The following is a 13,730-nucleotide window of genomic DNA, read 5'->3' on the forward strand; positions in this document are numbered from 1 at the left end:
CTTGCACATACAATTTTTGGCTCTCTTAATGGTTTGGGGTAAATGGTCACTTTTGGATTTTGTAATGACTTTCAAAAAACTACTGAACACGAATTGTTAAGTCACGCCACTACGATCAGTTTTATATATTTAAAGGAACATTTTGCTTTCTAGAGGATGGTTTGCACAAAGGATGTGTTTTTCATTTGAGTTTAGGCTACCCTTTTCAATTAAAAAATGCAAATTTCAAGATGGGTTCCTTCATTAGGCAGTTTGTTGTAGGGAAGCCAGCAGAGGCAGGGCGAGGCTGCCTACTGCTTTTAATTTTACTCTTCCCCACGGTAGCATTTACCATCCCGTGAAGGACCTTCCAGGCATGCAGAGACAAATGCTTAATACATTCAGTTTCAACAGTATGAAGCGGGTACCTTTTCCATCTTAAACACGCCGCCCTCAACAGCTGCCCCGTCGTTCACCTAACTGGAGCATTAAAGTGAAGCTGAGCGCACGCAGTACCGGCCTCGAAGGAGAACGTGCTGTTTCCCTGAGGCCATTCCTCCATCCGGGGAGCGCGGTCAGCCGGTCACCTCCAACAGAAGTCTGTGCACTGCGCAGCCGTGATGGCCTAACGCGAGCGAAATGCTCAGTGCTGTCTGCTCGGCTGCGCACGTTGTTTTGCTTCTCTAAGCCAAAATTAAATTATTGAAGCTTATTAAATTCCTGCCTGAGCTGGATCTAATTTAATAGGAAATATTTAAACCTAAAGCAAGCTCCTTTTTTTCTCCTGGTGGCTCAGCAGTATAGGAGCCCGAAAGGACAAGCTCTGTATGTGAAATCAGAGCTGGTAAAACGACCCCCCATTTCAGTAACTTGAAAATGACAGAAAGAATGCTAGAAGACAAGCAAGAAACGTTGCTCCGGAGGGGTAAAAGCAGGCTAAATTAAGCTTTAAGTAAGATAAAGTAACGTGTCTGTCCAAATTCTTTAGAATCCACGTCACAAGCGACTCTACAAGAGCAGCAGAATTGCCAGGAGAGCAAGGAGATCTGCCGACAGTAACGCGAGCGGCACTGCGATCCCACACCAAGGTGACTTTTGTGAACTGGACTTGTGTCCCTGTAGGACAGGATGACCCAAAGGCTCGGCGGCCCTTTCTCCGACCCTTGCAGCAGACGGCACAGAGACCACCCTGCAGCCCGGTGGGAGGGCAGAGCGGCACTTCCGACATCCCAGCGCCCTTCCCAAGGCACCCAGCAGAACGGCCGCCTTACCTTGCCGGTGACCGCTGACCACACCTTCAGCGTGTTGTCGTCAGAGCCGCTCACTATGCGGTTCCCGCAGAACTGAAGGCACGTGATCACGTGGTCATCGTGGCCTTTGAGCACCTGGCGAGAAGGAACAGCAAAGCCTCCGGTCAGAGTGTAACGCGGGAGATGAGCGAGAAGCAGGAGAAACAGCGCTCTTCTGATTCATAAACTGTAAAATGCTGGAGTTGCTTCAATAATAATAAGACCCCTTAATCCCCTCTGTCAGGTCTAATTTACCGCCAGCTGGGACCCAAGAAGGTATTTTCCTTCCTCCTTAGCAAGCACACTATGGTTCTGTAAGCCCCCTAAAAGCACCAGGAAAAATCCCTAACAAAAGTAGGCTGAATTAGCAACTGGACACTGCTCAGTTCCTCTGCAGTTATCCCAGCTCCTTAATTTTCAGGTGAGGTTTTAGCTCGGGCTTTTACTGCTGAGGAATTGTTTCAGTCTTGAACAAAAAGGATGGGGCTGTGGTATTTGCTGCAGGGTTGGATTTCGGCCGTCAAGGCCGAGGACACCCTTGTTGCCCTCACCAGCAAGCATCGTAACCCATTACGTGCCAGGCAGCACCAAAATCATAAACTAGAAAACCGTTAACTCAGTTAAATACAAACAAAAGCCAAAATTTCATGTGCTGGAAAGGTGCTTTACAGAGGAGGGATTTTCAATGGTTGATGTGGGAAAAACTGCAATTCAGTGTATTTTACTGCAAGAAAGAAAAAAACCCTTATCAGCATAGAGGATGAGGGTATTTTTATTTAAGATATCTGAACATTTTTCAAGATGTTCATCGAAATGAAATGGGCATTTGGAAAATGCCCGGGGCTGTAATTTTAATAATAAACCCAAGATAGCTTGATGTGGTGTATCAGGGCAAGAAATACGGAGCTGTTGCCAGAGATGTACGTAAGTCACGGCCAAATAAACAGCAGGATGTAGCCATAGGTTTTCCACGGGAATTCTTTTGTCCTCATGTTGTGCAGTAATCAAGACAACGGGCTAATTGTCCTAAAACCTTAAAAGGCTACTAATAGAGGTTTTTTCATCTTTCTGACTGCTTGTCCAAGACCAGGGTTGATTAGACAGTTGCTATCTTATTTTACACCATGTTGGAAGTATTGCTTTCTACCTCTGTACTGCAAAAGGTGCAAGGGTAATACACCAATATCATTACAGTATTTCAACAGTTCAGAAACCAAAGAAATCTTAACATGGAATGAAGTTCCTGTCTTGTGCTGTTCCATTTATAAGAACACGTATAAAAATAAATCATGAAATGTTCACACAATGTGGAGTATTCTTATGTTGCGACATGGCCCCAGCTCTACAAATATAGACATTATGTATGTGTGTGTATGTTTAATTTTGAATATAAGTAGCTCCAATCCAGTTTCTGAGATGATCTGTCTCCAAGAGACTGGCATATGCATAGAACCATAGACTGGGTTGGGTTGGAAGGGACCTTAAAGATCATCTAGTTCCAACCCCCCTGCCACGGGCAGGGACACCTTCCACTAGACCAGGTTGCTCAAAGCCTCATCCAGCCTGGCCTTGAACACTTCCAGGGATGGGGCATCCACAGCTTCTCTGGGCAACCTCTTCCAGTGCCTCACCACCCTCTCTGGGAAGAATTTCCTCCTGATATCCAACCTAATCTACCCTCTTTCAGTTTAAAGCTGTTACTCACCTTGGGTGATTTAAGTTCTCCTCGCCGCCAGTTGGTATCAATCCTGTGCTGCCTGATGTAGGCGCTTTTCCACGGACTGTGTATAAAGCCTGGTTTTATTACTTTCCTCCTCTTGATATGTAACGGTTCGTCAATCCCTGAAATGAACGTGGAAGAAAGAGGGAAGGGGGAGTGATGAGGCCACCCCAAAGAAAACAACTTCTTTGCCTCCCCAGTCTTTACAGCAGCCGCAGACATTAAGTACTGCGCTGGCGTAACAACCTCCCGCGTACCTGCATCGCGTCAGTGACGCTGCCCTGCTCCTCAGCCATTTATACTCCACCTTTCCTTGCCTTTTCAGCACAACTGTTGCTGTCACCGGGGCTGAAAATGCTCTAGTTCATGGCTCCTCGCTGGCCACCTAGCTTGGTTCTGAATCCCCCTCTGAGGCAATGTCGCAGAATATTGCCTTTTCCAAACGGGCATCATCCAACCAACTCCATAACCACTCGTGCGCTCGTTCTGTAACCCTTCAGGAAGTACACCTGCCTGTCCGTGCTACTCTCTGGGCACCCATCTTCATTACCTTTAGACTCACCCCGACTCTAGACAACCGTGAGCTCTTAATTCTTTCCTTGACTCCAAGGGCTGTGTGCTTCTGGGGCTGTCCTCCCCCGGCAGGAATGTACGCACAGCGACGCCCTCTCTGAACTGACACTGAAGCGGCAGCGCTCTGGTTTAGCCTTGCTGCTTCCATTTCTTTTTCCCCAATCCTCTCCCCCATCTCCCTTTTCCATGTAGTTCCTCCCTCCACCGCATCTCATGACTAGCCGGAGTCTCGTCTCGTGCCAGCATGTGGACCATGCTCCTGCTTTTAGCCCCTTCTCGGGCACCTCTACCTGCAGGCCTGGAATTCACTGCTCCTTCCTATCACTCAGCAGCTCGCTGAGGCCAAGCAGGCTGCAGGGCTCCCCTCTTTGTACGAGCTCTCGTGCCTGGCCGTAGTTTTACTTCTTGGCTCGCACGTGCAGGTGCGGTCCCCTCGCAACCTTCTCCTTTTTTCTCATCCTGCCCTCTTAATGCATTTTCGCTGAGATTTGTAAGAGGAGCAGCTTAGATTCCAGAGGTTAGTCACCCGGTTTCCATCGCAAAAGAACACTCATTGCTCTGGGTGCCCTTACAAATAGCCAGCTACTTTCACACTGTCACCTTGTTTCAAAGGCTCTGCACCGCCCTTTCCCAAGCTCTGGTCTCCGTGCTCTGAGGAGGCAGCCCGGGAAGAAAGGAGGGTGGGGGGAAGGTTTTGAAGAACGGTTTAGATTTGTCTCTCATCATCTTGATGGCTAACTGGTTAAATTGACTTTTCTTCCTCAAGTCAGGTCTGTTTTGCCCAAGACGATAACTAGTGAGCGATCCTGCCCTGTCCTTGCCTCAGGCCACACACTTTTCCTTGTACTTTCTCCTCCCCATCCCATCTCCTGGTCTTTTGTTCCCAGCTGGGCCTAAACCATGACATTCACCTAATTCTCCTTAAAAAGAAAAGCTTACATTCTTCTTGTGCTCACACATGCGGCTGCTTCCCTGGGAGCCCTTCTATTGCCCATTCGCATTACTGTTGAACCGCCCCATCTTCCCGATTCGGCATCAGCAGGCGCTATCCACGTGGCTTACGACTGTGTGTCCCTCTCTCAGCCATCAGACTAGCACCTTCCCCCCCTCCACGCCACTTCTCTGTCCGTTTTCCTACAAATGACGTGAAACTACCCTTCTCCCCGACCACTGAAACAGCTTTTCCTCCATGTTATTTACAGACAGCAAGACTGCACTCCTATCATTTTTACATCTCAGTTCTTATTTGCTTTGGCTGCATTTCAAATAAAAATAATTCTTAAAAAGTAAAATAATTGTATTTTAAAGCCTTACACCCACAATACATCATAAACAGGACATTAAAACTTAAGTCTCGTTTCATTTCTAGTATGCCAGGTGTTATTTCGGCTTCGTACTTTCGACAGAGATACGTACCACGTAGCGCTACATTTAAAGTCACCTGAACCGCCTTCGGAAAACTTGAAGCTTATGACGCAAATGAACTGCACTTTTTACGACGGCAACGTTTTGACCACTACATGCACCTTTTTGCTCAGCCTTACCTTCCTCTTTGCATTTCTCTCTCCAGAGCAGATTATCTTCAGCCAGAATCCTCCAGTAACGGCACGTCTGGGCGGCCTGCAGAAGGTCCCTGGGTTCCAGGAATGACAGCACATAGAGTGCCAGCTGTAGAAAAGGGAAAGAAAGCACATTTTCTGCACTGCTTTTGGAAGGAAGAGTGAGGTAACTCCAAGTATTATCACACATCAGGAGCTAAAATGCAGAAAATCGGAACAGCAAGTTCTTAACCAATCTCAGAAACTTAACAGAGCTACCGTTTGTTCCAGGGGGCACATGAAAGTGTAACAATCATCTGAAGTAACTAAACCCGTACGGATCACATCAGAAATGATTCCTGTATTTGCAAGAGAGTAGGTGTCAGCTGCAATCGCTATCAGCTTGTTTTAAAACGTAACCCGCGTTACTTGGAACCATTAACGGAATTGCTGCTACAACCATTACGCCTGGGGAGTTTCAGCTAACAAGCGTACAGAAGTTCCTTTGAGAGAACACAACACCCAGGATGTGAGCAAAAAGGGCAGTCGGCTGTGATGAGCAACAGCCCTCAGTAAGCCCCAATCCAGAAAAAGCGCGTGCTATATACACTGGAGTTCCCAAGCGCTCAGCAGCTGGAGGAAACGCGGCGTACTTATCGCTCGTTTTCTGATCAGAATGCCAACACGCTCCCTCCCAAGGGGTGGTTCGGGGAGTTTTACAGGCTGGGATGAGGAAGGACTGAAACATGTAACTTCCATACTGTACACAGAATGCTAACTAAAAACATATGAGAAATCCCAATCGGCACCAGAAGGTAAACAGATGAACTTTCCCATAAGGAAACTGGGAGAATTCAGAGCTCAGCTGACTGAGCTAAGCCATAGAACGACCATAATAAACCCCCCCCTGATCTCCACAAGTATCTTCAGATGCACTGGAGTCTTAAGCAGGGACAGCGGCACGTAAACCACAACCCAAAACTCGGGGACAGCTATCCTTAAGGGTATGACGCCCAAGGGTATGACACCCAAGGGCACGATACTGCTTTCCTGCTTGACAGCAACAACGCATCTTCCCAGTCATGGAAAATAGAAGCATAAGAGGCAGCAAAGTCCCTTCAACGGCTAAAAACGCCCTGCAAAGACCATATTGATAAAAAGCGATGCACAGAACTACTTACATGCTGTGGGGCCTTTGTCAGTAACTAGCAGGATGCAGAAGTTGCCAGGGAAAGCAGATCATCCACTTTCACTTCTGCTTGACACATTTTTGTGTGTTTAGGATTTTTTCTTTAATTTCTAGCTGGAGTTATGCCGTATATAAATAGAATATGCCCTTCAGAGCAGCACAGACCGAGATTCAGTAAGGAAGCCATAACCGCAGGCTGTCGACCTCAGCAGATTTTTGACCTCATTATGTGAGAAACGTTTACTTTGAGTAATCTAGACCAGCCAGTGACTGAGCAGGAAGTAAAAATTCAGTGTGCCAGAAGTGTTTGCATTTTGACTGCACGCACACCTTGTTTGCAAGTCATCACCTGCAGCTCACGTTGAGCACGTAGGACTCCACATCTGAGGAACCTGTGTCTTGAGTTATGCATTAAATCCCATATGCACCCCAAGGCCACAAAGCCGAGGAGCCGTCCTCCTGTCCCTACGCAGGGAGTCAGCATTTAGGATCTGGTGTTTAGGCTCTCTAGTACAAGAGCAGCAACTCTGCCCAGCCTTTTAGACTTTGTCTTAATCCCTGCTACGTAAAATCATTTAAGAAGTGCCATTTCCTAACGCACATCGGGTTAGTCCTGCATGCAGCAAGCCTCCAACATGAGGTCCTTTCCATTTTTGGGAAGGATCCAAACAGATCCTTTCCATTTTTGCTGGATGTTCCTCAACTGACGGCAGAGTTTGTTTAAATATCATTTCTCCTATCTACACAGATATGGATGCTTGCTAAGATGGTGTTAATTAAAACCCGCGAGTCAACTGATTCTAAAACGGGTTACATATGGGTGACATTTATTTTAGACTATATTTATCTAAATAGTCATCAAGGGTCAACCCAGCCCACAGTTGGCTTTAAGATTAGCAGCATGCAGACGATGATGTCCCTCCGTCTCTGCTCATGGATCTGGTTATCTTCAGGTAGCAAAGTTCTGACCTTTGACTCAACTGTGACTACTCGCCGCTCTAATGCTAGTAAGACCCAATAAGAAGCAGTTTCTCGTCTTTTTCTTCGCTCACATGCAGGGCACCAACAAAAGTTCTCTGGCTGATTTCAGCACAACTCCTCATCTGTCGGTTTCTAGACCCGGTCTTCACAGACAAGTGATTTCAGTAATTATTTCTGAAGTCTCGGCAAGCAAAGAGGAGTATGCATTTCAGATAACCTGCTTGACGGCATGTTTCCTCAGGAGGAAAGCAAACATTTTCTTGTTTTTTTCAGTTATTAAGTTTCTGTCTTTGCACTTCTGGAAACATTTTTGAAGGAAAGCCCTCCTGCCCAAATCATCTTCTTGTTCTGGTTAGGCAACAAAATCACTGCACCTACCAGCACCGGAGAGAAGGACAGATGTTAATGCAGAGCGACAACCCAGGAGAGCGTGTTTTCACAGGATCCTGCCCTCGCCAGGGAAGCCCATTTACAGAATTACTGACCCTAACACAGCTCAGTTCGTCACCCCCTGCTGCAGCCAGCGTAGCTGGGACAGCATCACTTAGGAGATCTGGGGGAAGAATGGTCTTCAAAAAGGAGAAGAGATGGTGGCATTAGCCCAATGGGGTTTTTTGTTTAACTCAGTTCATTTTGGTGACAGTAACTGGGGGTTAGGAAGCCTCATTGCAGCTTTCCAGTACCTGAAGGGGGCCTACAAGGGTGCTGGGAGAGGACTTTTTACAAGAGCCTGTAGTGATAGGACAAGGGGTAATGGGTATAAATTGAAAGTGGGGAGGTTTAGATTAGATATCAGGAAGAAATTCTTCCCAGAGAGGGTGGTGAGGCACTGTAACAGGTTGCCCAGAGAAGCTGTGGATGCCCCATCCCTGGATGTCTTCAAGGCCAGGCTGGATGAGGCTTTGAGCAACCTGGTCTAGTGGAAGGTGTCCCTGCCCATGGCAGGGGGGTTGGAACTAGATGATCTTTAAGGTCCCTTCCAACCCAAACCATTCCATGATTCTATGATAAGAACTATTTTAGCCAGCTTCACTGGTGAAGTCAGCCTTTCATGGAGCTAAGCACTTGACGATATTCTGGTTTCAAGTGGCAAGAACAAACACTAAAAATAAATTCAACAAAGAAAACACAAGTAGCTTACAATGGATCAAGAAACGTAAATGAGAAAGAAAGTTTTACAAGCCAAATAGCATACGTTTTCTGTAAGAAATGGCTAAAACTGAAATAACATGACCGTTACTGCGTAGCTTATGTTTGTATCTTGTTTGTTAGTTTTGCCACGACCTCATGCAAAGACGACTGAGCTGTGAGTTACAGTTATCAATTCGGTGTTCAATTCCCAGATTCCACAGGTGTGGAAGTGGCAAAGTACCTTCCATCGTCTCAAAGTATAAAGTCTTGCTGCCCTCCTCTGCCTCCGAGTTAAGGCTGCTTTAGGCAGCTTCTCTAGAAACATGGCACCCATGTAGGGGACTGGCAAAACTCTCCTCCTCCCCCAGTGTCCTTCCCATTTATGAAGGCGGCTGCCACAGAAAGGGCTTCTCTAAATACTAATGTCGGGTGGGCTCAGTTAATGCTCATTGCATAAATTGCTTCCAACCCTTACAGATGCTAGCTAGCAAGGGAATACTTCCCGACTCATGCAGTTAGGAGAGTATACGAAAGGGAAGTAGGGTCTTGTACATCTGAGTGTTCAAGACGAGGATATACACCAGAAAAAATGTCAAAAACCAGCTATACGGACGGTCTTCAAGTAGTAAGACCACGTCAAACACCACAACCCAACCTCAGCACCAGAATATCTTTTAAGAACTTGCTTTGTAATGTGTTAGTAACCAAAGACTTACAAAGACTTTAGCTCTCATGAGAATTTCCCCAAGGAAAACCCAGCACGCAGTACACCTGGCAACAGAAAGCAAACAGAATTCCTCCTCACTCCAAATAACAAACCAATTTCCAATTCCCTATGATCAACCGAGGTCAGAAGTACCACTTCTAAATTAACTAAAATACATTCATTTAGTAATTGTAACAAACTGGGTTTATAATCTTTCACATCCACCCTCACGTTCCAGGTGCGAGGCCATCGGGGCTGCCTTTCGTTACGCATGCTGACAAGCACGCCCGCTGAAACCTGACTCTCAGATTCTCTATAACCTGACACAACACGATCTGATTTGCAGTGAAGGATTCACTGTGAGACATCTGCTTAATTAGGGTTTGGCTTTCTCCTCAGTGAGAAGTGCTTTTCTGAGTTCACTTCTGGTTGCTTTGGTAGCGATTTTAGGGCTCAGTTTGTTTAAAAATTCAAAGATAATATTCACAAAAACCCCACCACTTCAAGCATTAAACAATAATGCTTATGCTTACAGAATGATGTGCAGAAAGGCCTCGCATCCAGAGGAAGTTTACGTGTGCGCGCGCCCTGACAGAATTAGTTCCCAGGAACACCCCCACAACCAGCCCAATTGAGATAGAGAGATACGTTTCAAGCTACTCGATTTTGTTCAAAGGAGTCATCCGCATTTCCAGGTACCAAAATGCCTATTGAGAGATAAAGGTGTGTTAATCTCAAACAGCAGCAGCTGCGTTACGGTGGCGTACCAGACCGCGGACTGCCAACCCCGGTTCGCATCGCTGCGTCGGCAAAGCCGCGATTAGCCTGGAAGTTTTCAAGAGGTGGCAGGTGATGCGCCGCACAGGCCAGCGTTAACCTCTATTTCTCACCTCTTTGGGGAGCAAGGAAATGAAGTCTCTTTGAAACTGGGGCTCTATCACTTGCATCATGTGTTTTACTTGCGTTGGTTCACAGCTATCAATGAGTTCATCTAAAGCAAGTAATTTCTCTGGTCCACTCCAGCTCTGCAAGAAAAAAACAAAAGACAGAAACATTAAGCTTAGTTGGATACCCTAGTCTGGTTTATATTAGTAGTGCTGTTGCAGGGCCAAAAAGGCAAGTTAAGTTTCCTTGTCGACCTATGCACAAACATATGTAAGGAAGGAAGATAAATGCCCGTGTTAATCACGCAAGCAAGCAGCTAATCAACACAAAATATTCAAAATTACTACATTGATTCATAAGCTAAGAAAGGATTTGTTCTACACACACAAGCAGATTAGCAATTAAATAGATAATAATATTTAATAATAATAATTAAAATAATTAAGCTTCTTTTGAAGTTGATGAAATCTACACACACATTACTGACAACGAAGGGGTTGCAGCAGAACCTGCTCCCTCTCCGTCTTTCTCCATCACGCATTCAAGTGAGACGGTAACTTTTAACCTTTAGATTTCATTTGGTAAACCAAAAACTTGAAATGAAATGGGAGGAAAAGAAAGAAACGTTCTCAAAAAGTACTTGCTGCCTGCTTCTCACCACGGCACATCCCTACGTGACAGCGCTGTCCTTTCATAATCCCAGCTATAAACCAACGTGTGTTTTTTAAGTATCAAATTACACTCCAACAAACAGGGAATTTGGGTAATTATCTTATTTCATATTTTTACTAATGGGCACCATAAAATGTGAAGATTTTAATAAGGCACTCATCTGAGAGCACAGCAGATTAGCAGCATCCTTTGTAGAAAACAGTAACTGAACATACTGCATGTCTGAAAAGCACGTCTTAAACTCATCTGTGCTCGTCGAGGAGTTTTGACTTGCTGCATTAAAACAATTTAAAGGAAAAGTAATTTCTTCAGGAGAAAAACAACAGCCACCACAAGCTGATGTAGCAACAGAATTAGAGCATGAATCAAGCCTTAGAGAGGAGAGAAAATGAGACATCACCGTTTTTGAGAGCAGACTCACATTCATATTCTTGAATGTCTCCTGGAGTGACATTTACAAGTAAACTAGCACACAGCAATGATACTGCGGTGTGCTGCCTTTGGTCGGGACAGAGTTGATTTCCCTCACAGTAGCTGTATGAGGCTGGTTTGGATTTGTGCTGAGAAGGGTATGGGTAATGTTGGTGTTTTCAGTTGTTGCTAAGGGATATTTGTCTCAGTTGGAGGACTTTTTAAGTTTCTCGTGCTGCGCCCGTGTTCTTGGGACCTGGCTGGGCATCCGTCGGTGGGTTCTGAGCAACTGTATCATTTGTTTCATTTTCATTACATATTACTATTAGTAGTATTGTTCATATTATCAGCATCACTATTTCATTCATTTATATACAATTATTAAGTTGTTCTTATCTCAACCCATGAGTAATTCCTTGTCTTTTCCTCCAATTCTCCTCCTCCACTGGTGGATGGGGGAAGTGAGCAAGCGGCTGAGTGGTGCTTAATTGCTGGCTGGGGTTAAACCATGACAGTCCTTTTTGGCACCCAGCACGGGGCACGTAGGGTTGAGATAACAACAGCTCTGACTACTACGTGTTAAAACGGAATTGTTATAAGCATCCATAGTGATTTATTTGGTGGTGGCTGGTCAGGATGTTGAGTTCTTCGCTCTCAGAGTGGTTGTTAGAACTGTGGGATCTACTGCCCTGCCTGTCCCTTGCTATGCTGTTTATTAGCGCTGGAGACGGGTTGAAGGGTCTTGCTTGGCTGGGCGGTGTAAAAGTGGGGGTGGGAACAATTAGGTATTGTCTGCACCCCGACACCAGGGGTGCCATCTCCTGGAGACTATTAACAATTACACCTTTCACCTTTTCTCCTCAAAAAAATTGTCCCAATTTTTTCCCTTTTCTGCCAGGCCAGCGGCAACAGCGTATGAGTATTTTGGAAATTTGTCATGCTCTTGGAGTGTCCTATTGCTCCTGAATGTTCTCCAGATCTTGCTCAAGGTTAAACAACTACCTGGAAATGCTGCCCCACCTGCTACGGGTGCTTGGCCTGAATGCAGCACCGGGCAGCTACCCACACACCCCACAATGGGCGATGTGGCGACCCAAACCCCTGTGATGGGCAAGGCAGTGACCCTAACCCCCATGGCTAGAAATGCGGCTACTCCACCCCTGCCATGGGCACTGCAGCTACTCTGATGCTGATGACATGGCATTTGGCTACTCAACCCCCAACAACAGGCACTGCAGCTGCTCAGATCCTGGTAACCAGGGAACCGGCTGAATCCCCCAGTGTCAGCGTGAGTCACCCCAGTACAAAGAAATGGACACACAAATCACCCGACTGGTGAAGGAGGACATAGCAGTGCTGTCACAAGAGCCAGAGCCAGAGGAAGAGGCAGAACAAGAGGTAACCGCTTGATCTTTATCCCTGGCTGAGCAACAGGATATGCAAAAAGATTTTGGCCATCATCTTGGTGAGTACATTATCACCTGGCTGCTCCGATGCTTGGATAATGGGACCAGTAGCATGGAATCAGAGGGCAGAGAAGTTGGGGTCACTTTCTGGAAAAGGGGGTATTGACAAAACAAGTGGAAAAGGGACACAAAATCTGGAGACAACTCCTGACGAGCACGAAGGAAAAGCATTCCTTCAAGGAAGGTGTTCTCTATCACCCAGGCAAGTGGATTGCCATAGAGAAAGGTGTTCAGTGCCTGAGGGAATTAGCTGTGCTGGAAATGGTTTATCATGAGCCGAACAATGCACTGTTACCCACAGACGCAGATGAAGTTCAATGCACACAACCTACATGGTAGAAAGTGCCACAGAGTGCACCACCCTCGTATGCCAACCACCCTCGTATGCCAACATGGTGGCAGTAATGGCCTGGAAAAACGAAGAGGCACCAACAGTGGAGGAGGTGGTTCCCCACCTCCGGGAATATGAGGAAAGTATCTCTTCCCTCATACAGGCCTGCATCTTGGCTGTGGAGAAACTGTCCCAGGAGGTCAAGCAATTCAAAGAGGAGATGGGCCACTCCCCACCTGTACAAGCCAGTATCTCAGCTGTGAGCAGTAAGTGTTCCTCTGCTCAAAGGAATGAATACACAAGGTATCCACCATGGATTACCCTGTGGTTTTACCTTTGTGACCACACAGAGGATAGGATGAGGTGGGATGGCAGATCTACTTCAATCCTAGAGGAACGCGTACATGAATTGAAAGGGAACACAATCACAAGTGGGGATTCTTCCAGGAAAACTGCAGCTCCGGTCTCCAGTTTGCAGTTCCCCAGACAGGATGGAAGACCTTATCTTATGCAAAGAAGCAATAGTCTTTTCTTACAAGACATGACATGAGTGAAGCAGGTCAGTATTAGAGGGGCCCTGCCTCCAGCCAGGTGGAGGAGAAGGACAACTGTGTTTACTGGACTGTGTGGATTCGATGGCCTGGCACATCAGAGCCACAGCAGTATAAAGCTCTAGTGGACACGGGTGCATAGTGTCCCCTCATGCCATCAAGCTATAAAGGGGTGCAGCCCATCAGTATTTCTGGTGTGACTGGGGGCTCTCAGCAATTGACTGTGTTGGAGGCTGAGATAAGCCTGACTGGGAAGGAGTGGCAAATACACCCCACCGTGACCAGCTCAGATGCTCCGTGCATCCTTG

General features: G+C 46.3%; 1 protein-coding gene across 1 annotated transcript in view; it reads right to left on the reverse strand.

Moving 5' to 3' along the window:
- The window catches only part of LOC104506625 (F-box/WD repeat-containing protein 7-like), an 18,582-nt gene extending 8,490 nt beyond the window's left edge, over positions 1-10,092 (reverse strand). Inside the window, exons 1-4 of the mRNA XM_010147635.1 lie at positions 9,997-10,092; positions 5,106-5,229; positions 2,974-3,110; positions 1,251-1,364 (exon numbers count right to left, since the gene is read on the reverse strand). Of these exons, the coding sequence (XP_010145937.1) occupies positions 1,251-1,364; positions 2,974-3,110; positions 5,106-5,229; positions 9,997-10,056 (435 nt within the window). The 5' untranslated portion in view covers positions 10,057-10,092. The remainder of the gene's footprint in view (positions 1-1,250; positions 1,365-2,973; positions 3,111-5,105; positions 5,230-9,996) is intronic.
- Between the last annotated feature and the right edge of the window lie 3,638 nt (positions 10,093-13,730).

The sequence above is a fragment of the Eurypyga helias genome, unplaced genomic scaffold, assembly GCF_000690775.1.
Source record: "Eurypyga helias isolate BGI_N326 unplaced genomic scaffold, ASM69077v1 scaffold11272, whole genome shotgun sequence".
In the NCBI taxonomy this organism is placed as follows: Eukaryota; Metazoa; Chordata; class Aves; order Eurypygiformes; family Eurypygidae; genus Eurypyga; species Eurypyga helias.